Source organism: Eulemur rufifrons, chromosome 23 (genome assembly GCF_041146395.1).
Source record: "Eulemur rufifrons isolate Redbay chromosome 23, OSU_ERuf_1, whole genome shotgun sequence".
NCBI lineage: Eukaryota > Metazoa > Chordata > Mammalia > Primates > Lemuridae > Eulemur > Eulemur rufifrons.
Genome location: NC_091005.1, coordinates 7,265,672 through 7,290,193, shown reverse-complemented (window position 1 = coordinate 7,290,193; position 24,522 = coordinate 7,265,672). Strand labels below are relative to the sequence as shown.

The following is a 24,522-nucleotide window of genomic DNA, read 5'->3' as shown; positions in this document are numbered from 1 at the left end:
ATATTAAGTGAAGTATCCCAAGAATGGAAAAACAAGCATCACATGTACTCACCAGAAAATTGGTTTCCCTGATCATCACCTAAATACAAATCTGGGAACGACACCAATCGGATATCAGACTGAGGTGGGGGGTGGGGGAGGGGATGGGGGTATGCCTACACAATGAGTGCATTGCGCACCGTTTGGGGAATGGTAACACTTGAAGGTGCTGACTCGGGAAGGGGGGGACGGGGAAGGGAGGGATATATACCTACATGATGGGTGCAACGCGCACGACCTGGGGAACAGACACCCCTGGAGCTCTGACTTGGGGGGAAAGGCGGTACAGGAGCAACGTATGTAACCTGCAATTCTGTATCCCCCATAACAAGATGAAATAAAAAAAAACAAAACAGTAACAGAAAGGTTAAAATAAATATATAATAGAAAATAATGACATTAAAAACAAATGTATAATAGTGAAATGCAACAAAGCCAACAATGGGTTATTCACACAGACACATAAATTATTCACAGAGACAAATAAAGTTGATAAAACCATGCAAGAAAAAAATAAAGGTATATATCACCAATATCAGAAATGAAGGATGAGGAATTATTATAATTTCTGTAGATATTAAAAAGATAATTGGAATAATTATTCCAATTTGAGAAGTTATTGGCATAAATATGAACATATTTGATATAAACATAACCAATTGTATTTATGCCAATAATTTTTAAATGTACTATGACATAGACTAATAAGTTTAAAAACACAGGTTTTGCAAATTGGCACAACATAGAAAAGATTAGCATATGTATATCACTTTCTCTATTGAATAAATTGAATCTGTAATTACCAACTTTTAACACAAATCCTCGTGTTCGAATGAACTCAGCAATACAAACGTTAACAAAGAAAAGTAAAAGAGGGAGTATTTTCCATTTCGTATCTTGAGGCCAGTGTAATCTTGATGCTAAATCCTTCATAACATACCAGCAAAATAAAATAACTAACATATAAAAACAATTACATTCAGGGAATGCAGGAACAGATTATAAATGTATTAATTTGAAAATCTATTAATTCAAATTAAAATAGCAAGAGAAGAAAAAAGTGATTCATCTCTATAGATGAAGAGAAAGTTATATATTCATCTTTTCTTCAAGACAAAATTTTCTGTGCACACTAGAACTATAAGGGTACTTAACTGGACAAAAGATAGTTCAAAAAAAAAAAAAAAAACATAGCAAGTATCAGACCTAATGGTAAAATATTGCAGTCTTTCTCCCTGAGATTGGAAATGAGATAAAGTTGTCTACTGTTGCTACTTTTATTCAATTGTGGTAAAGATTTTAGCCAGTACAACAGGTACAAGGAAGAAATAAAGGTATAAAAATTGGAAAGGGAGAAATAAAGTTGTCATTATTCATAGACAACATGATCGAGTTTAAAAAAAATGAAAACAAATCTGTAGTTAAACGATTATAAGTAATAAGTAAAGTTTAGATGCTTGTTAGTTATAAAATTATTATAGTTTTACTTTCTAGCAATTCTCAGAAAATACTAATAAAATTCAAATACATGGTAACAAAATCTAATGCAAACCTCTGAACAAAAAACTATCGGGGAAAGAAATTAAAGAAGATATAAATAAATGAAGTGTTATACAAAATTTATGATCTGAAAGATTCAAGTGTAAAATGTCAATTCTTTTTAAATTTATCTGTAGATTCTAAGCAGTATCAATTAATTCTAACAGCTCTTGCATGTGTATTTCTGTGTGTAATGTGACAAATGATACTAAAATGTTTATGGAAATTTTAAGGGCAAAAAATGATAAATATTTACAATACAAAATTATTGATCTTATAATATCATCATATGAAAGTCTATTATAAAGATAGAGTTTTTAAAACAGGGTTGTAGGACTATAAAGATTGAAAAATAGACGAGTGGAACAGAAAACTTGAGAAATAACCTTGCACAAAAGTGCTCAACTGATTTATGACAAGGTACCATGGAGGAACCTTGCAATAATGTTGATTGTAAAGTTGGATACCCATGAGTAGAAAAAAGTGAACTTTGACTTCTATCTCAGACCATCAATATAAATAATCTTCACATAGATCAAAGATGTAAAGGTGAAAAATAAAATAATAGACTTTCTAAAACTTAACTTGGAATTTTGAAATTCTGGGCTAGGAATATAATTAGTGATGTGCAAAAATCACTAAAATTAATAAGACCACAGACTGATGAACCCAGCTTTATTAAATTAAGAATTTATGCTCATCAAAAGACACTATTAAGAGAGTAAAAAATTAAGTCACAGGGTGAGAGAAGTTTCTTTAGCAGGTCTGGAGATATATATATCTACTGTAAAATACAGTATGTATATCAGTAAAAAAAAAAAGCATAGACAATCTAATTAAAAGTGGCAAAAACTTGAACAAGTATTTCACAAAAGAAGATGCCCCAGTGGACAGTAAGCATAAGAACAGGCCCTCAGCATCAAATCATGAGGACATTGCAAATTAAGGTCTAACTAAAATACAATTCCAACACCCTACAATGGCTAAAATTAAAACTGAATGATAAATTATTTGTTTTATCAAGTGTGGTTGAAGATGGGCAGCACCTTGGCCTTCTAACCATTGCTGGTCAGAGTGTCAGTTGGTACATCCACATTAGAAAAATACTTGGAAAAAACACTAAAGCTGAATAATATGCATAGTCTACAGTCTTTTACTCTATTCCTAGATATGCAATATGCAGAAATTTGTCCATTTGTGCACTAAAAGACATATGCAAAATGTTTGTAATAGCACAGTTCAAAATAGCACAAAATTGAAACAACCCAGATGTCCACCAATAAGAGAATAAATTGTGGTATATTCCTACAACGGAATTATTTTGTAAAAAATGGAAAAGCATAAAGTACTGCTACATGCAACCATATGAATGATTTAAATACATGGAGCTAAAGTAGCCAGATACAAAACTGTATGTGTCATATGAATTCGATTTTTATAAAGTTCAGAAGAAAATTACCGTGGCGTTAAGAAACCAAGTAGAGGTTATCTCAAGGTGTTAAGAAATCAAGTAGAGGTTATCTGGAGGGCGTAATGACTTGGGAGGGGTAAATGAAAATCTTCCACGATGCTGGATATGTCGGATATCATGGTCTAGGTGGTGGTTACATGAGTGTGTTCATTTTGGGAAGGTGCACTGTAATAAATCCTTAAGATTTATATGCTTTTTGTTCTCATGGCTTACTTAAATTACAAATGTTGACTCCACACAAAATATTTAAGAGGGTCACCCAGGAATTAAGAAATATATAACTATTACATCTCCCAATGTGAAGGCACTAATAGAAAATTCCATGAAAATGGAATCACCAGACTTTTCCTTTGATGTTGTTAACCATGGCTATGCATTGGTGGGGAGGGATTGATATTAAAAATATTATGATACTTTAAGATTACGTTTTACAAGTGCCATACTAAAGAGAGCCTGTGAGGAGTAATTAGTTTTGTTTGCTTGTTTACTTGTTGGTCAGACTGCCCCGGTTTCACGTTTCAGCATTACCACCTCCTGGCTTTGGGTAAATGGGGCAAACTGATAAGATCCATACTCTTCTTGGGCCCATTGGATATTCAAGAATTGGTACTTCTTTATTACAAACTATGTTATACAACTCATATAGATTGATTTCAATCCTTACATACCCTGGAATCATGTTCCCATTTGAAAAAAAATAAGTCTTCACAGTAATCCAACAAACCTCCTAGACAGTATATAACAGACCACACAATAGATGCCAGATAGTTTACAGTATTAACTTTCTTCCCTAATAAAGTATGTGTGTTGCTTGTGTGTGCATATACTTATGTATGTATGCATCGGGGGCACAGTTGTTGTAAATTGGTATTAAAGAGCATTTAATCTGGGTGTTAGATATGGTATGTCTACACATTAATCTCTCTGAAACTGGGAGTCTCCTTAAGGTTCTAATATGTAAGGGATTTAAATAGAATCACACTGTAAAGTAACCTAAAGAAATTTAGTTCAAATAATCTTGAATCAATCCTATTTGAAATAATTAGGGGAAAAAAAAAAAAACTCTGAGGATTTAGTAATAGAAGCATAATGCAATTTAGTTGGGAGTGTAGAATTATAGATTTTTGCAAAGAAGACTTAGGTCACTAAAAGGAACACAGGAATAATAAACTCACTATACAATTTTATTTCCTTACCTGTTGTACTGTAGAGAAAAGAGGTATGTGTAAGTAGGGTATAAATATGTATTTAGGGCTGTGAAAGGAAGTAGTCAATATTTTTAAGTCACAAATTCAGCAGAAGCAATACACAATAGAATGGAGAGGCAGACCAAAACAAAATAAAACAAATAAATAAAAGGAATGTATGCGCGCGCGCGCGCGCGCACACACACACACACACACACACACACACATTCACATAACAAAAAAAAAAAAAGATGAAATTCACATGCACGGTATAGATGACAGAGGAAAGCAAATTTGTAAGCATAGTTAAAGAATTAAATGTAGGTAATATTATAAAGCATATATTAAAAGAAAAATGGAAGACATGATGGTTTCATGCTCAGTAGTACTAGTTTTTCATTTATAAACTGTCACTCATGTTACCTTTATTAATAATGTGATTGTTAAAGTTTTACATTTAAGAAGAATAAAGTATCTAAGAGGTTCGTAAAGTCAGCTCTTACTGCAATGGCTCTAAATCTTTTCACCATAGGATCAAAATTTTACAATCCTAAATGTATCTACCTTAGTTTTAAAGATCTCAACTCTTGTGAGCTGGAGAAAGGATCCTGAGGGTTCGTTATAGATATGTAGGAAAAGGTGGAGTGAAGAACTTTCTAGGTGATTATATGAAACTCCACTGTTTCCAGGTTCACTTAAGATGAACATGATAAGAAAGAGCTACATATTTCCTCCCCATTTAGAGAGCATTTGAAAATGGTGGAGCCAGATAACATGCTTTTTAGCAGTCAGGGAAAATAGACAGGGGTCAGTGAGTGCTTGAACCAAAGTTATCATTTAATAGTCATTTTCTCCAGGGAGTGTAAGGCATTTTAAAATATGTTTAAGCCCACAGCTTTCTCAGTGAGAGAAAGCATTTTTTTCCTCCCTTGAGAGACCTACTTCTTGGTTAATAGAAAAGCTATAACTTATAAGCTTTGTTCATTAGATACTAAAGCCCCAATTTGATTAAAGTTCTAATTTAATTCTAAACTACTCTGTAGATATGAATGAGATTTCAAGGAGTGAAACAAAGTGACTCCTCTTCATTCTCTCTGGCTTGCTGGAAGTTTCACAATCCCATAATCAAAATTTATTAAAATTCTGGTGGTCAACTACTTCTATGTACAATAGAGGGCAGAAATTTCTTGATAGATCTTTGAAGGTGTCAAATGACTGTGTCAATGCAATTTCTGTGATAGAGAAAGGGCAATACATAAAAATAGTACAATAAGCAGAAAAACCTGTCCAAATATCCCTGCTGGTGTCCGTTGGTTAGTTACATTCTAACTTGTTCCTGAGCTATCTAATAATCTAATAATCGATGGATTGGTAAGCCACCACTAATGATTTAGAACTTGCCACACAATGTATAGGCAAAAAGTATCTCAAAAAGTTTTATCTTTAGTCACTAGAGAATTTAAATCCATTGCTGAAATTATTTTCCAACATCTTCTTTCAAATTCCCATTAGTTTTATTTCAAACTTCCTAAGTTGTCTTTTTTTTTCTATCATAAAAGCTGTTCACATCTTCTTATTTTATAAATTTCCACTGTTTCTCTCATCCCCTATTCAATTATAAATTCTGTTATTTTGCATTCCCCCATTGGCTGTATTTTACTGCTCATAGCTTTCACCCTTCTCCTCGTAGAAAGCTCAAGAATTATTTATTGAGCCCATCAGTAGATCTAAATTTGTCAAATCATTTTTCTCTCTTACAGTGTGAAAAGGCAAGTCTGTTTATTTCAATCGATGCCTGCAAAAACAGCAGCTCATGGAAACCAGTTAGAAGCAAATTCCCAAGTAACTTAGACTTGGCAGTATTCCATTACCTTTGATTATAAAAGGGCAAAATTAATGGGCAATTCATGAGGCTATGTGACAGAGAGGTGACAGGAAGTCACTACTACTCAAATGGCAGAAGTCAAGAAGCTGTTTATAGTAGGTGCCATTTCAGCCTTTTCCTCCATCATATGTGAAAACAGCCTGACTTTCGTGGCCAATTGAAATGAGCTTTTCCTTCCAGACCACTTTGTCCGCATCTCTGGTGTTTAGAAAATTAATCTTTAATGAATGCTAATCAAGTTTCTAATTATAATATCTTTATATTTAATATTTGTGTATCAGATGAAAGGCAAACATTTTGGGGCCAGTCACAAAGGACATGAATAATTTTCTTAGAAGCTTATCTAATTAATTTTATTGCTCTATAATATCTTCAAAATTTGAACTACTATCATTTCATTAATTTAGATAAAAGTGAATCTTTAGTATTTAAATATGACACTTGTGTTGAAAATTATGATAAGTTGTAATTTCAATCATATTTGTTCATCTAAAACAGATAAACATAACATATTTGTGGGATGTTTTGGGGATATAGGACAGTATTTTTTATTTGCTTTATGTTGTTTTATTGTTTTTCTCCTTGTTTTAGCAGTTTCAAGGAATACTCAAAGTAAAATTTCTGGGGAATTCATATACCAATTGTAAACATTCATTTACATAGAGAAAAACAAAACAAGAGATAACTTCTCTTCCAATCTGCTTTATGCTAATTTGTAAAATCATAAATCTGATGCATAAATATTTCAGTGCCTCTCCAGTGATCACATAATATATCTCATACTCATTAGCATATAAAATAAAACTGTTCCTGATTTGGCCCCAATTTTCTCTCCCGACCTCACCACTGGCCTTATCTCTGCATATCCCTAACATTAGAGCTATTAATTTTTTGTTGATGGCATGTTCTCTGGGCCTCTGTTTTTTTTTTTTTTTAATATGATATTGACTCTATCTGAAAGGACCGTTCACCTTTTCTGTACCTGGAGTACTTTTACTAATTACTTAAGGCAAATTAAAAGATCATCTCCTATTTTAAATCATTCCTATGACTACAGAAAAGTGTTTCTCCTTTCTATATTCTTCCACAACAGTACATTAATAAATAATTTGTAGGATATAAGAAGATACCAACAAAACATTATAATGTACTATCTTCCAAAGTCTTACTAACTGGAAACACACTTGGAAATATTTATTAAATAAGTAAATACAAGAATGATGAAAGAATAAATGAATTAATGACAAAAGAGTTTTATCAAAATTTTCAAGAAAAAGTTATGGTTTACTTAACCTTCTTGAAGTTGCATCTTATGATATTTTGAAGAATGAATTCAAAGACGTATGTAGAACTAAATTAAATTTACATATCTTTGTTTTCTAGGACAAGGGCATGTTTGTGACAGTATTATTCAAGCTGGTTACAAATGTCCTAGCTTTAAGGAAGAGGAAATTGAGTGGATTGAATGATGGCCCCCCCAAAAAAGATATGTCGAGGTCCAAACTCTGTCAATATCACGTTTGGAAAAAGGGTCTTTGTAGATGCAATTAAGTTAAAGATCTTGGGATAAGATCATACTAAATTACCTTTAGGGTGGGCCCTAAATCCAATAACAATTGTTCTTATAAGAAGTAGAAGAGAAGATAAAGCCATGAAGCTTACAGTTATGGTAGCCCTAGAAAACTAATACAAGAAGAAGAAAAAAAAGCTATTTTTTTTCTTGGAACATATTTTAAACATAGTTGAAAGGATGAGAATAAGTCACATTTACTGGATAGATGTAGCATTCCCGATACAACTTAACTTTTTTGATGTTTAATGGAAACACGAGAGAGAGAAAGGGAAGGAGACAATGGTTAGTGCTGATTCTAATTAACAAACACCTTTTAGAAAAGGTGGTCTTTGGAAGAAGTGTGGTCTTCAAGAAGCGGGAATACTTGCTTTTCACAAAGTAGGCATAGCACTGGCATAGGCCAGTCTGGAAAGAACTGCTCAGACAACACACACTCTGGAAGAGAGAAGGGGGGAGCAGGAGGCAAACAAAAGTGAAAAACAAGTCTGTCACTAGAGTTAAAGACCCAGGCTCATTCTAGCATTCTTGCAAGTCCTGAAGATATTCTTGTCCCCCAAACCCCCAGCAAGGTTGATGAGTCAGAGTCATTAAGGTCCCCATATTTTCTATAAAAGGATTATTTTCCAGCTCACCAAACTCAACTCCAACTTCAGCCATTCCAGGTGCACCTTCTTTAAATCTTCCAGCTTCATTTGGCTGTCTCTGTCATGTGCTGCACTAAAACAATATCCCTTTCTTCATGTCTCTCACCTTAATATTACATATAATTCAACCCTATTTAATGATTCTCTGCTACTGTATAAGTTATGAGAGAGCACAGTCCTTATCTCTGTTTGCTTTTCCTTGTATTTACAGCACATGGAAGAGTGTTCATATATCACTGTACATATTAAATAATCAAGATGAGGGCACAGAGTAGATAATAAAGCTAGCAATTTAATCAATTCATCAAAGATAATTAACCATGTTACTCCTATATAGCTCTATAGGTTTTCCCCTTTTTTGTGATATCACTGATACACATATTCCATGTATCAACGTTACAAACCCAAAATTGTATTGTAATGATTATTACTTTACATAATGTGTCTTTTAAAGAATCCAAGATAAAAAAGAAGTATATATTCATAGGTTTTATTATATTAACCTCCTTATTTATCTTTTTGTTCTCTTTATTGCTTCTGCAGATTTGAGTTACACCTGAAGTCATTTCCTTATCCAAATACACTTTTGTACTCCTTTTTGCTGTTATTAGCAAATATATTACATTTTCATATGTCACAAACCCAACAGAATATAGGTAGATGCAAAGATACATAGACAAAGTTTTATACATTTGCTTTTAAAATAGATAAAGGAAGACAGGAAAAGAAATACGTATTTATACAGTCTCTTGTAAATGCATAATTACCTTTACTATTTCACTTTCTTATGTGGATTTGAATTAATGTCTGGGATCCCTTGTTTTTCAACCAAAGAATTTCTTTATTCTTTCCTGTAAAGAGGGGTTCTGCTAGTAACAAATATTCTTACTTTTTATTTATCTGGGAATGATTTATTACACCTTAATTATTGAAAAATAGTTTTGTTGGATGCAAGAATTTTGATTGCCAGTTTTATTCTTTGAACACTTTGAATATTCCTTCTCATTCTCTTCCAGCTTCCATCATTCCTGATAAGAAGTCAGCTGCTAGTCTTACTGAGGTTCCATGGGGATAAGTTTGTTTGTTTGTTTTGCTTTGCTTTAGTTCCCTCTTTTTGCCTTCAAAATGTTCTCCTTGTTTTTGGTTCTCAGCATTTTTAATACGGTGTGTCTGTGGATTTCTTTGTGTTTATCCTACTCAGTTTGTTGGAGGAGTTTTTGGATATACAAGGTAGTGTTTTTCAATAAGTTTAGGAAGTTTTCAGGCATTATTTGTTCAGATATTTTTTCTTCTCTATTCTCTCTCCCCTCTTCTTCTATCATTCCAGTTATGTATATGCCAGTGCCTTTAAAGGTGTTTCATGTTTCTAGGAAGCTCTGATCATTTTTCTCCCATCCTTCCTTTCTTTCTTTATTTCTTCTTTCCTTCCTTCCTTGCTTTCTTGCTTTTCTCTTTCTTTCGTTTTGCCTGTGTTCTTTAATTTGCATAATCTCTATTGATCTATCTTCAAGTTTACTAATTCTTTCTTCTGCCAATTCGAATCTACTCTTGAGCCTCTATAGTGAATTTTTCATTTCAGTTTTAGTACTTTAGAACTGCAGAATTTCCATTTGCTTCTCTTTTTATTTAAATAATTTCTGTCTTTTTAGTGCTGTTCTCTATGTAATGTGATATTGTCATTATACCTTCCTTTACTTCTTTAGTTATGACTTCCTTTATTTCTTTGAACATAAAATGGCTATTTTGAACTCTTTATTCAATCTGACATGCAACACTCTCACATGCAATTTCTTTTGTCTGCTTTTTGTCTTGTCATACTTTCTTGTTTATTTATTTTCATGTCATAACTTTTTCGTTAGAAACTAGGCATTTTAGACAACACAGTGTAGTTATTGGTCCTCCCTTTGGGCTTTGGTGTTACATGCTTATTTGTTTGTGACTTGCTGGGTTATTTTATTAAAATCTATTTCCCCTAGCAGTGTAAAGCTTCTGATCTTTCTCCTCAGGAGGTGCAGTCTTGGGTATTTCCACAAACACCTGACAAAACAGTGTTTTTGGCAGGGAACTCTTTGCCCTGTCCCTGACCACATCCAGCTGGTAAGCTTGACTAATTGCTAGCTGATTGCTCTATTGTATTCAATAATGCCCTAGAGCATAATCTGCACACAGAATAATCCATTCAAATTTTGGTTCCTTTGAAGGGGCAGTTCCCGAGGTAAACATTTGAGATTTGTTATTACCTCTGGAGGGCTCCTTTCAGCTGACTCTTTCCTCAATTTCCTCTGCCAACTAGCCAGCCTATGGTTTAGCCCACATCTCCAATGTGTTTACCAAATCTACCAATCTTCTCCCATTTGCTTTTCATAGCAAACCTTAATGTTTTGAAATTGCTCTTAGGCTTGAACTTCACATTCCTTTGTATTTGAAGTCAGTTCTTTAATTAGAGATTCAGTGCTCTCTGTTTTATGGCCTAATTTTTCTCCCTGATTCCCAGGCAAAGTCTCTGAATCATAGCTTTGGAACTTTTTTCTAAGTGGTACCTCACTTTAGTAGCTAAATGTAAAGAGAGGAGTTAAATTATTTTTAGTTAGGTTTATTAGCCCTGTATGTTTACATGACCACCAAGGGTACAGAAAATCTAGCTATCTGGACATACTCAATTACCTTTCTTTTAATTTTTTTTAGGAACTAGACTTTAAAATACTAAATTAAAAGGAAACATTTAGAAATATATACAATGCAATCAAATGAGAAGATAGTAATTTAGTAAGTTTGGGCAATTGTTAAATGTAAAAAATTATTTGCATCTTGGGTAAACGTAAAATATAAAATGTGTACCATTAGATTCTTTATGCTATGAGAGGTGAATTCCAAATTTCATTCTGAGTTCTCTGCTGAACTAAAAACTAAAAAACAACAACAGCAAAAGAAAAACCACACAAACTAAAGAAAATAAAATCATTTGCAAAGTGTTCATTGACTATTATAGTAAAATGACTAATTTGTATAGATGCTGGGAAAAATGACATAAAATATAATTGGAAGAACATTCTCTGTCATTCATGGTTTTCCAACAGTGTTAAGTAATAGCTCCCTCATCCCACATTATACCTGAAAAAATAGGAATTTTGGCTTTGAACCCCAGGAATAAATACCACCTTTTCTCATACTATGTATGAAAATAGATACATTAATGTTTTAAATTGCCCCCAAGAAGAAGTTCATGGAGCTTTTCCATCTTTTATGCTTGAGTTTTACCACCTCCCTGGTCATCTAGATTTACAAGATAATTGCAATTTATTGCAACTGTGGTGACAAGGAAAGAGAAGACAGGAAAAATAAGAATGTGGACTTTGTCATATGTGTATACATATATATATATATATATATATATATATATAATTTTTTTTTTTACCAAAATAATCAGAAGTAAATCTGTATATATATGTTTGCCTGCAGTGTGTGGGTTGTGTGTGTTGGTGCATGCAACATATGAAAGAGGGAAAACAAAAATGTCATAGTTCGTACGTAGACTTGGGCCAATCAACCGTTGTCAGTGAATCTGAATGAATGAGATTAGCATGTTCTTTACTTCAAAAGGAGCAAAATAGTGTTTAAGGAGTATGATAGTATTTTTTTTTTTGTACTTTTAGCTTTCTAAGACTATGTAACTATTATTCAGTGTTTACTCTGTACATGTAGTTTATGTAAGTCTATGTTGATCCTTGGCTATTTGTTAATTGAATAGCTGGAGAGATTAAAGACAAAAATATCTAATAGAATTTTCCTTTAATTATTTACACACACAGGAATTGTTCTAGGATGTGGAATAGAAAGAATGACTGCTATAGAGATAAATTAATAACCGTCAGTTCTTAGAATTGAAATACAGAGTATTACAAATGAAAGTTAACCAATTGAACAGTCTCTTTTGGGGAGAAAGAGTACCATGGGCAAAGTTTTGGAAGTTAAATTGTACAGTTTGTTAGAGACAGTTGCTGATTATGAGTGGAATTCTGATATGATTAATGCAAATACAGCTCCTTAGATACATCCAGCCTGGTATTTGAGGTTTGCACTCAAACTTCAAATATTGGTCAGCCTTGAGAAATATATTTATGACAAACATATAGAGATTCTTGAGGAGATGGTAGTGACTAATTACATATACACCCCCCACACACAAAAATATGTACTTCTTTTTTACTTTATCACTATTATAATGTGAAAATGGCTCACATTTAGAAGACCAAAACTGCATTTTAAAATTGATGCTTAACTGAGTAATCTCGGTAATGACATACAATTCTTTCAATGTCAGCTTTCACATCTAATATATGGGGATTTCATTACCTACTTCATAGCTTTTTTCTGTGGCTTAAGATAGGATTATGTGAGAAATTTTGGACTATGTATAGTAAACACTCAATATACGTGATACTGATGATGTTGACAATTACAAAACACAAAGGCTAGAATGCCCTTGGATAGATGCCCAATATTATGTGATCACTGCAAATTTTTTCTCATATAGTATTTATAATAATTGTATAATGTGTTAAGTTCTTGAGTTTCAGTTTACTCAGGGATAAAATGAGGCTAAATAACTTGCTCAGGATTGGCTAGGTAGTAGAAGACCAAGCTAGGGCTGCAAAGTTTGTTTAGTGCAAGCACTATATTCCTTTTTACCCTCCAGGAACTGCCATTCAGTTCCTAGTCAGACTAGAAAAGATTTGTAACTCTCTAAGGAGATAATCATACCTTATTTGAAATATAACCATTGTAGAGTTTTGTTGAGTATGTAAAGCATAGAATGTAAGCTCCTTATCTTAGAGTACTGTGTGATACTTTCCTTTACTCTTTCCCTTCCGTCAAAACTAATGAGGTGCATGTTTCCTCTCTGAATAAAGAATAAATCAATTCATTAGTTATAAAATAGTAAAGAAAAAGGAGAATGTCAAGTGAGACATTTGAGGGCATCACCTTGATTTTGGGGAAATGAGGCTATGTTCAATTATGGAGGTGCTAGGAATTCCACATAATAGTATGCAGCCATTTGTAGTTAACCATATTAGAATATTGGAGAGTTGGTGGGGCTCGGTGGCTCACGCCTGTAATCCTAGCACTCTGGGAGGCTGAAGAGGGAGGATCGCTGGAGGCCAGAGTTTGAGACCTGCCTGAGCAAGAGCGAGACCTCATCTCTACTAAAAATAGAAAAAATGAGCAAGGCAACTAAAAATAGAAAAAAAAAAAAAAAACCAGGTGGGTAGTAGTCCCAGCTACTTGGGAGGCTGAGGCAGGAGGATCGCTTGAGCTTAGGAGTTTGAGGTTGCTGTGAGCTAGGCTGATGCCTTGGCATTCTAGCCCAGGCAACTGAGTGAGACTCAATCTCAATAAAATTTAAAAAAATTAAAAAAAAAAAGAGAGAGAATATTGGAGACTATCCTTGATAGTTAACTAAATTCAAATCTTGTAACATAGCCAGCAGGACTAACCAACTGTAAATTTATAGCACATCTATGATTATTTGGTGTGTGCTTTAAGAGTACTTTTATATTAAAAAATAACAGAAAAATAGTATTTGAAGGTTTTAGGGGTCTGAATGTAATCAGTTGTCAAAAACAGGAGTTTGATATATCAAATGCAAGTCTGTTCGTTCATATTCAAAAGCCAAATATTTTTCTCCTCTTGCCTTGCTTATAAATATTCAGTGCCACAGAAACACAAATAAATAATTGGCCATTTCCAATGCATTCTGTATAATTTACAGCAGATCAAAAGATTATTACATGGTACAGTCAAAATCAAACTGTATTGCATTTATTACAAGTGAAAAATCGTAACATGGCCCAAGTCAACAGTGTATTAATGGGCCCAAACTGTGTGTGCGTGTGTATGTGTAATTTTTTATATTTAAAGATTTAAGGATTAAGGATTACATATTGAGTTCTCTGCTATTGGAATTGACCTGGAAAGATTAGAAGATTATTATCTATTTACATTGATGAAAATCTTTATGAAAATGACAATATTAAAATGAGTTGGGATCATCTTATCCAAAAATATCCCAAGGTCAATTTCTAATGAAAAAAATAAAATTTATAAAAAATATGCTTCCTCATCTTTAATTTTATCTCTTTTATCACTGTTAAGGACACCTTCTAACAAGTGATTTGGTTTGGGCCTTTTGCTAGGTGTTTGATGTTTGTTTCTACTATATAACCAAACACGTAATAGCTTAAAATGGGTTGTGTTCTACCCAAGATAAGCAAAGAAATAGATCTTTGTTGCATACATTTTTTTCTTTGAAGTAATGAATTTTGTCAATAAAATAAAGTTTGTTCATCAAGAAAACCTCTTTTAGTTTACTCGGATATGGTCTACCTCCAGAAAATTGTGTTTGGAATAATCATTTATGCTTTTTTTTTTTTTTTTAAAGCAGTCAAGCACTTGCTATTTTCCTTATTGAGTGGTCAGACTCCATAATCACCATGTTGAAAACATCCTAATTAAGGGAAGTGAGAACAGACACACATGCTTCCAAAGAAAGTTGAGTTGCACGTTACAATGAAATACCCTCAATGCTGATGTTATTTTTTCCTTCCCATAGGGAACCACAGTCAGATATCACGAGTACCTGTTGCTATTAAAGTGCTGGATGTCAATGACAACGCCCCTGAATTCGCATCCGAATATGAGGCATTTTTATGTGAAAATGGAAAACCCGGCCAAGTAAATATCTCCATGTTGTTAATGCTGAATATGTTTGTATACCACTGTCTCCTATTTGATTAACCTGCATTATAGTGTGCATTTGCATCATTTATGACCTGCAAAATCTCAGGCAAGAAACACATCCAAATGGGAACAGAGAGGGAATATTCTTTCTTCCTCATATGTTATTTCTCTTCCTGCTTATGACCAAATTGGCTCCTAAAGAGGAACAGCCTGCTGTGTCATGAACCCAGCGCCAAATTACTGTCTTAAAATATCCCAGGATGTGGATGATAGTAGGGGATGTCTCAGAGTAATGGGGCCTGAATTTTAACCTTTGAATAACAAGAAGCAAGGCAAAAGCTCACACAAAGGTGATGCTTGTTTCGTATCAAACATAATGAATAACAAATAGTAGTAGAATCCGATTAAACCAATGATTTATAGAAAGTTGTAGGAGATGAATATTGAAATCTGTAAAAATGTAGATATATTTAGCTAAACATAAGATGAATGACATGTTTGAGACATATGTATTAGAATTTTTTTATATGCCTCATATAGCATGATAGGGGCAATGAAGACAGACAGAAAAAGAGAAAGAGAGAGAAAGAGAAAGAAGAGTGAGAGAGGAGGAGAGGCAGGGAGGGACGGAAGGTGGGAAAAAAGGAGGAAGAGAGTTAAGTAAGAAGAACAAAAACAAAAATTGCTATACTCTGAATGTCAAAATGGAAATAGCCTATGTAAAGTTCTACAAAAACACAAATGTAATAGATTCATTTTAACAAGGTACCAAAGTACTGTATGTTTAAGAAATTTATCATTTTTTTACTTCCTAATTTATTTCTGGATGGTGACATTTTAATTTAAATAAACAGCAGCTGACAGTATGACACTGGAGTTGTTAATCCAACTATTCTTGTGCCTCATGTGGGTGTTAGGAATTAAACTTACTATTTGCCAAGCAGCTTACCTGACAAGAGTCAGATTTTTTTTTTCCCCTAAAGAAAGGAAGAGCACTGTAGTTCTATGCTTTTATTTATTACAAAAGATCAGTGTGTTACCCTCTCAAAACACAGTGGGCATTTCCCCACAGATGACTTTCACATATCTGAGGATTAACATTGTTTCTGTCTACCAAAATAACACACACACACACTCAAATTCTAATAATAAAACATCTAGACATTGTGTTCCCATCAAAACATTTAGCTATAGCAGTGATACACTTATTTTTATAGTATTCTAACATTAGCTTAAAAGTTTCTTAATTTCATCATGTGGAAATGCCCTCTATCAATCGTATCTTTTGAGCATCTTCATTTGTGATCCCTTGAGAAGGGTGTGTATTGTGTGCAAGTATGTGTGTGTATGTGTATATACACATATATCAGTGAATATCATTTAGGTAAGTTGGTGGATTGGCAGAGAGAGTTTGATCAAAATATGGCAGGTCAGTTTCAAGGATATGATTGTTGTGTGGACCAGATAATTGGTCAGATAGTGTAGCCAATTACAGACTTATAAGCTAGACTTTTTCAATCACACAGAATCTGTAAAATACTTTAGCATTTAAATACAGCTCCATTGCTCATGCAGAACTCATTGCACAAGTTCAGGGAGTCAATGAGATTGATACTTCAAAAACTCAACATTGGCTTCACTTGTGATATTGACAAGTATGCTTCTTGGATCTCTAGGAATCTGTAGGTTTACCCTGTGGATTTTGACCGTTTCCAAGATTTTAATGATTTCTCAGCAGTTCTTATCTTCAGAAAAGTAATGCATTGTTTCCTCACAATTCCTATGAAAAATCAAAATAAAGAAGTTGATTCTTTGTTTTATGACTTTTGCAAATCACAATGTATGACTCATTCTATAAAGAAATGCTTGTATGGGGGGGTATGTGTGTCTCCTGCACCATCTTATTTCCTAATGAATCAGTTTAGGCATATTTGTTAGAATCCGTGAGTTAAGGATCAGATCTTTGACTGTTTAGCAATGTTTTTGGACTTATGGCTGACTCATGCACCTGCAGTTGTCCAAACAATGTTCCTGAATTCTTTGAATCTGCTGGGCTCGTCAGAATTCATGTTTCATTTCTTGCATCACTCCTAGGTCGCTTTTAATGCTCAAGTATCTGATTGTCATATTTAATATTTTCCACTATTTGTATTTGTTTTCCACACCAGCATTCACTTACAGAAGTTCAAAAAAGACACACTTTCAATTATCTCTCCTAATACCACAGAAATGGCTGACTTGCTTTGGAATTAGAATATTCATTACCAGATGATCACATGCTTATAAAAAATAAATGTCAAAAATTGAATTAGCACTAAATTCGTAGTCATCTGAATATTTTTCAACAATTAATGTTGGCTTTACAACAGCTTCAGAGGAAAAAAAAAAACCTGCAGGTGACATTCAAAGGTCTTATTTATCTGGCAGGTATGGATTTAAGGCTAAACTGGAAGGTATGGATCAGCTTCCTGAGAGATGGTGCAGCCGGAGAGAGATTGTTAGTATGATCGAGGGCAAGCCATTAAAAAAATCTAGTCTGTGCAAAACTGTCTGGACTGAGAGGGCCTTTGTACAGAGATTTTTAAAACATCTCACCAAATGAAAACTAATATCAACATGAACATAAGGAATTCTATTGTGCTTTATTCTTTTGCACTGAATTGGACTCACCTAAACACAGTCAGGATTTAAAAAAAAAAAATGAAAAAGAGGGAGGTCACTTTCCTCTCGTCTAGGCATTCATCACAAGTTCATGATAACTCTGTGCTAGAAAAAGGTATAGGTTGACTTTGAAAGTAGAATTGGAAATCATATCTGTTCCTACCAGCTTCTCATGATTCTGAAGTTAAAGGTGACAGTCTCTTGAATTTGTTCCCTCAAAAGTGTAACTACCACCACCACAGGGAATAATAGCTTATCGTCCATAATACAAAATCAATCTGAATCTCTTCTGATTAGAATCCTTTTAAATGATTGTAAATATTACATAATTAAATGTTAATGCGATATTTTCTGATTGCTAGTTACATATATATGTATTAAAATCTGACAGTGATAGGAAATTTGTCTTAAGTCAGAAGATACAGGATGACATACATCTTTAGACTCTAACACAATGATGGCATGATATAGTCATCTACAGCTTAGTTTTTTCTTAGTTTAACAGGATACATAAAAAGGATACTCTCCACTTACTCCTCAATGTGTAGGGCAAAAATGAGAGTGCGTGTTGACTACAAAATTAGAAAGCAAAATATATGTGTGACAGTTCATGTGTCTGATAGGGTGATAGGTTTTTGTCAGTCAGTATATAGTCATTGAGCACCATCTGTGTTCCAGGACTTGGAAAGGCTCTGGAAATTTCTCCTCTCTTAAGGCAGAAGCTGATACAATACCCTAAAAATCAGCCTTTTACCTTCATAGAAGTTTCTCTTTGGGAAAAATTAGAAATGATAGAATTGCAAGAAAATGCTGTCAATCTTTTGGACAGAAAAGATGCTGAAGGGATGGAGGGGAAATGGAGCTATCTCAATGAAAAGACCTCTCAATATAGGACAAATGTCACCAGAGACAGAAAACATCTATCAAGTACTGAAAAGGAGTCAGCTGGAGATAAACCAGGTTCTGTCTGAAGAGATTGGGAATCTGTCTGAACAGTTGGAGGAACAGGTAATAAATGTGGAGAAACCAGCATCATTGTTCAATGTACTTGACAACCCAACACTCAGAACCAAACATGAAAAAATATATATATACAGCTTCAGTGACTAGTGTTGGCCAAAGGTCTTCCATAACTCTGTTCTGTATCTTATCTTCTGAGTAGGACCTTCATAGGATTTTATTCCAGATACTAGCCTCTTGCTGACCATATACAGAATTAGGGTAACTTGACCAGTGCAGGGACTGAACTGAATATTGTTTTCCTGGGTATGAGTCAAGGTCTCTTGTTTAGTCTCAGAGAATATTTCATTGTTTGAAAGTTAGGTGGCAGACAGCTTTATGTCTTTTCTCTTTCAGGAAAGAACTTTTCCTGTTACTGTACATAAATCTAGTGGAGTATCATTTGAGCGTCATGACCAGCTATACAAGTTGAGAGTTGTTTGATGTCTAGTAATTATGTCTGATTAAAAAAAAGAAAACACAAAAAAACTGATTTACCTCCTTTAATCTCATCTTATTTCTGCTCAACACTGTAGCAATATGAAGTTTGTTTATTATGGACATATCACAATTAAGAAAGGAACAGGTAGATCCGAATACTTCTGGATAGTATACAGTTAGCCATTGGTCGGCATAAAATGAATGTTCACAAAATTGAGAATCATGGTTCCAATTCATTTCGTTCAACAATGACAACTACTTCAAAAATTAATTCCTTAGCTATTACCATGGAAACACTTGTTTCACTCACAGACATACAGCATAGATGCTAACCTTTTCAGATGAAAAATTGTTCATTTATTTATTGAACAATATTTTTATGCATCTACAAGATGCTAATCCTTGTAATACAATCTGGGCAAAAATGAGAAAGGGCAAAAAAAGTATTTATTCTTATAGAAATTAATGAGGAAGAAGATTTTATAAAAAAGAGTAGAATGAATAAATAATATAGTTTAAAATTTTGAAAACTGGTTTGAAATAAACATTAAAGCAACCAGACTGAGGAGAACAAAGAAAAACACAAGGATGTACTTTATATAGTGTTGTCAGAGATAGTTACTTTTTAAGTGGGTGTCATTTAAGCTGAAACTGGAAAAATTAGAAGAAAGTAGGCATGAAAGGAACCTTCTAGCCAACAGCGTAAGCATGTACAGAGACCCTGAAGGGAAAATGGCCTTGGTTTGTTTGAAGAATTGAAGATATCTGTAGCTAGCATGTAATAAGCCAAAATAAGAGTGGACACAAAGAGTTTCAAGTTTGAATAAAATACACTCATGCACACACATACGCGCACATGTTTAAGCAGGAAGAGCATTTAGAAGATTGTAACTGCAAAAGAGAGTGGTAGCCTATTCCAAGGTGGTAGCAATGGAGACAGAGAGAAGAATTGAGACAGCTACTTGCTTACATAAGTGAAATAATATATACAGACATCTAACATATAATCAACATCCTGGCTCTGGGAGTTTGGTGTTGGCAACCACAGTTTACAGATATAAAAGGTGAGGCTGAAAAAAAGTACAAGTCTTAACCTGAGACCCTGAAAATTGGCAAAGATGGGTTTCAAAGTTAGCTCTTGGAGGTGTCAAAGTCCCTGTACTTCCTAGGATCTCACAGTATTTCCCAAGAAAGGAGAATTTTGAAATTCCATTGCCTATGTGACACACTTCTTAGAAAAATAGTCATGAGAATAAGAGTCTGATCAAGAGTGAGCATTTTTTCAAAAGAAAAAATCAGCTCCTGTCAGCAATGACATACTTTACTCAAGCATCCTATGAAACCTTTAATGAAAGGAAATAAAGCCTTCTAAAAAAAAAAAGTAAAACTAATTATCCCTTGATAAACATGAGCAATGAGTAGGTTTGTTACTTTATTTATATTTTTTTCTAGTTTCTGTGAGTCGTCTTCTAATAAATGTGAAACAATAAAATGAAATTACAGCATTTTATAACACTCGTGAAACAATAAATATAGGAGATTTAATTTTAACTTTCCTGCCAGCAGGCATCTTTCATGATCTATCTGCATACACAAGAGGGAGACAGGATTGATTTTAAAGCAGATGAAATTGATGGTCTCAACGAAATGCATAAAACATTCTTTTCACTTTATCTTGGGTGGAGTAAGGCGATGGTAAATTAATGGAATGCGTAAAACAACATTTGAAGAAACCATATGTAGCAAAACGCATTTCAAGACTGCCATTAACAGAAGCATGACTTTCAGAGCACAATTTTGACAAAAAAAGAAAGCCTAAGTGACAAAATTTAATTGAAGTGTTGGGGGCTAGAAAAACCTAAATGTGAGTCACACCTTTCCCATTTACTAGTTTTGTGACCTTGAGCCCTAACCTTTGTTATTTTAAACCCCCATATTTTAGGAAAAACTAGATAGATATTGATATACAGAGATAGATATACGAGGGCTATTCAGGAAGTATCCAGCCATGCAATATGTTCTTGCTACAGTAACGATGGCCGGATACTTTCAGACAGCCCTTGTATTTACATGCTCAATAAAGACTTGTAATTATTAGTAGTATATATTTTAACCAACTTCATAGTCTTATAGAGCAAAATAGACTTTATTATTTGGTATACATTTGTTGTGTTTTATCTTTATGAGTTGGTTTGGAGCAATACACTACAAATGATTCCTACATGGACCAGGATAATAAATGGCAATCTCCTGCGCTCTGTGGAAATAACTCTTCCTCTGATAATTTACAAGAGGTTGAGAAAGACTTATAGGTCCTCATGTCAAGGGTGAAGGAAGGTCTCATCCTTCATTCTTCCCCATATGGATTTGTGTATTAATTTCTTTTCAAATTCTTTAGAATCATCCTAAATCTAAATCTAGGCCATCTACGTCTTTTGAGATGTATTGCTTGAAGTCTCTGTATGTATTGGCTGAGGCTTGTGTGTGATTACAAATTCCGTGTTTTATTCTGACCCCTAATTTAATTGTGATTGATGATCCACAGAGAAAATGCTATAAAAGATAGTTGAAAATCCCTGGGCTATTATACTCTGATATATTCTTGATTTTATTTTCAACCTGCAGAATACTGAGCAAGAATTTAGACTACAAGACAGGTATGGGCACATGGGTATGCTTGTTTCCAGTTGTTCATAGAAGCCATGATGATGAGTATATTGTTTAAAGAAAGTCAAATTGGCTCTAGATAGTAAGAGGTTTTAGGCCTAGGCTTTGTGCTTGTGACATAAATGGAATGTACAATCTGGTACCCGAGGAACTGACATATTCTTGAACAGGCAAGAAACTGATGGTAACAGTGCCATCACCATTAAACGATGTAGGCACAACCCCTTCGTGTAGCGGTTGCGAAAAACTTCCAGGCCTTTAAGATTCAGGTGGAGTGTTAGAGGATAACATTTCTCAAAGTGAGTTTCTGGTGTGGTTTCGTGTGGGGGGGTGTGTGTGTGCTTTACCTAATAAGATGGGGAAGCACTGAATTAGACAAAATTAAATAGTATCTGTTTTGTTTTACTATACATTTTGTCTGCATTTATAAACATACATAAATCTCCAAGAGGGTTGTAGGACATTTGGTATTCAAAAGATAAAATCTTCGAAATTTCCCTCAGCGAGAATTATAGAATTAATGGTAAATGAGAACCAGTCAGAAAAATCTTGCTCTGGGAGAATAAACAGGAGGAGACGTTTTCAATTCAGGAGGTGATGTTTGCAATCTTAAGGAGGTATCAGGAGATAATTCCACAAACTAGGGTCCAGCAAAAGATCATAAGAAGTGGAAGACAGTGGAAAATCCAAACTTTGTATAGACTTATTCTTCAGGAACCGTTATTTTGTGTTGTTTTGTTCAATTTAGTGACAATAAAGGTGAAGGGCATGAAAAAACTGACGCTGAAGAGAATATTGAAAGTTCTACGATGGGTTTATGAAGGCACAAGTCCCAAGTGTCCACACAGATGCCTGTGATTATATCTGAATAATATTATACAATTTTGAAATAATTGGATTATTGTGTAGATTTTGATATAACTTTTCAAATACCTATATTTTCTGCTTTCTCTATCATTGTTATAACTTGATTTGTCTTGTGTACATTATTGCTATTTCTAAGGACTCCTCTTTAAGGTGTTGGTTCTCCTCCTACTTTGTTTTGTTTCCTTTAGTTATGAAAACCACTGATAATCTGATAAAAGCTGTGGCCTTTCCCCTCATATGTGCATATATAAGTAATTTCGTATGATTTGACTTTCAAGTTGAAGAATATGAGCCATATGAAGCTCATTCAGGGATCGTATTTTCCTTTCTCGAGTTGAAAACTACTGTTCTAAGAGGTAGACATTAGTATTTCGGGAAAGCCCAAGATAAACTTGCAGTAATAGAAGAATGAAGAGAAAACCCTCAGTATTATGTTGTTCCTTTTGCACTGCCTTTGAATTCCTCTCCTTTTATTTACCTCCTTTCTATCACCTTCCAGTTTGCATCCCTGTAGAGAAGAACTTCAAGAAAAGGGAAATGAAGTTTTATCTGCCAAAATGACAGTGTTTCAATGGTAGATACCATGTTTGCTATCATTACTGAATCTTCCTAGAGGATAGATGTATATTCCAGAGGCCTTGGAAAACATTTCAAAAGTTGCAACAGAATAGGTCTCTTTCACCTTGTTCATACTTAGAAAGAACTGACTTTTAAATGTTTATTTTGTTGTGCGGTCAGAATCAATAGCAGCCCTTTATCATTCTAAAGCAAAGAAAGCAAACTGCAAAGATAGATGAGTCTCCTTACACTCTCTCCAAAATAATGAAGGTCTAAGCCCCAATTTGACTGAAATACATATACAGAAAATATGAATGTCAACAAGAGTTTGAGGCAGCCTGGTATATTCTGGAGAAGGGAATATAGGAAATTTGTAATCAGACATATCTGGGATCAGACATGCACTAGAGTACTGATAAGTCTCTTAATATTTACCTCTCAATGTATTGTAAAGCTTAGTGATGATGCAAAAAAAAAATATACCTGCCATGATTTATTTACTTATCCATCCATTACTTCATTTAGCCAGTACTTACTCAATAGTTACCAAGTGCCAGACATTGTTCTAATAGCAGCGAGGGGGGAACATTCCATATATCATCAGGCCTGGCATCTAAGAACAAATCAATAAATCTTATCTACAGGAACTCGTAAGAAAGGTTCTAATAGATCTCATGATACTGCTATGCTTGTTAACAGATCGGATCGTGAGAAATGTATTTGTTTGCTGAGTGTTGGCCTTTTCAAAAGTTAATAATGGCAGTGATGCCCTACTGCTATCAAATATTTTGAGTGAATGTAAAATGGTCCAAAATAAAGTTTAATAAATTCTGTTAAAAACAATCTGATTTAGATTTAAAATTATTGATAAGCAATGAAAAGTTTTTTTTTTTTTTTTTTAAGAGTCAGAATTATGTTATGGCACACAATTCTCATTTTTTTTTTTTTTCAGTTTCATGCCTTAGAAAGGTTATTTGATTTCAGATCTGTAGTCTCAAGAAATAGAACAGAGTCTGCTTCCATCAAAATCCAGGCATGGCTCTGGAATTCATTTCCTCATCCCAGCGTACTAGATATCCTTTGTTTCTGTGGATAGAGAGAGATATTTTGCTTTCAGCTTCCCTTGAAATTGAATCAATTTTACAATAAATTATCAAACATTAGATTTTTCAGTTGTGTCCTAACTTTATGAGTAGAAAGGAAAATATTTAACCTGAAAGTTAGATGCACACTCTTAAACATTTATGATTACT

At 33.8% G+C, this 24,522-nt stretch overlaps 1 protein-coding gene across 2 annotated transcripts in view; it reads left to right on the top strand.

The window, feature by feature from the left end:
• CDH8 (cadherin 8) overlaps window positions 1-24,522 on the top strand; it is a 335,229-nt gene that overhangs the window by 245,122 nt on the left and 65,585 nt on the right. The window contains exon 8 of one of the 2 annotated variants that reach the window (XM_069456431.1): window positions 14,949-15,070. In XM_069456431.1, the coding sequence (XP_069312532.1) occupies window positions 14,949-15,070 (122 nt within the window). Of the gene's footprint in view, window positions 1-14,948; window positions 16,916-24,522 lie in introns of those variants that run through there. The other variant, XM_069456432.1, reaches the window with a different exon arrangement.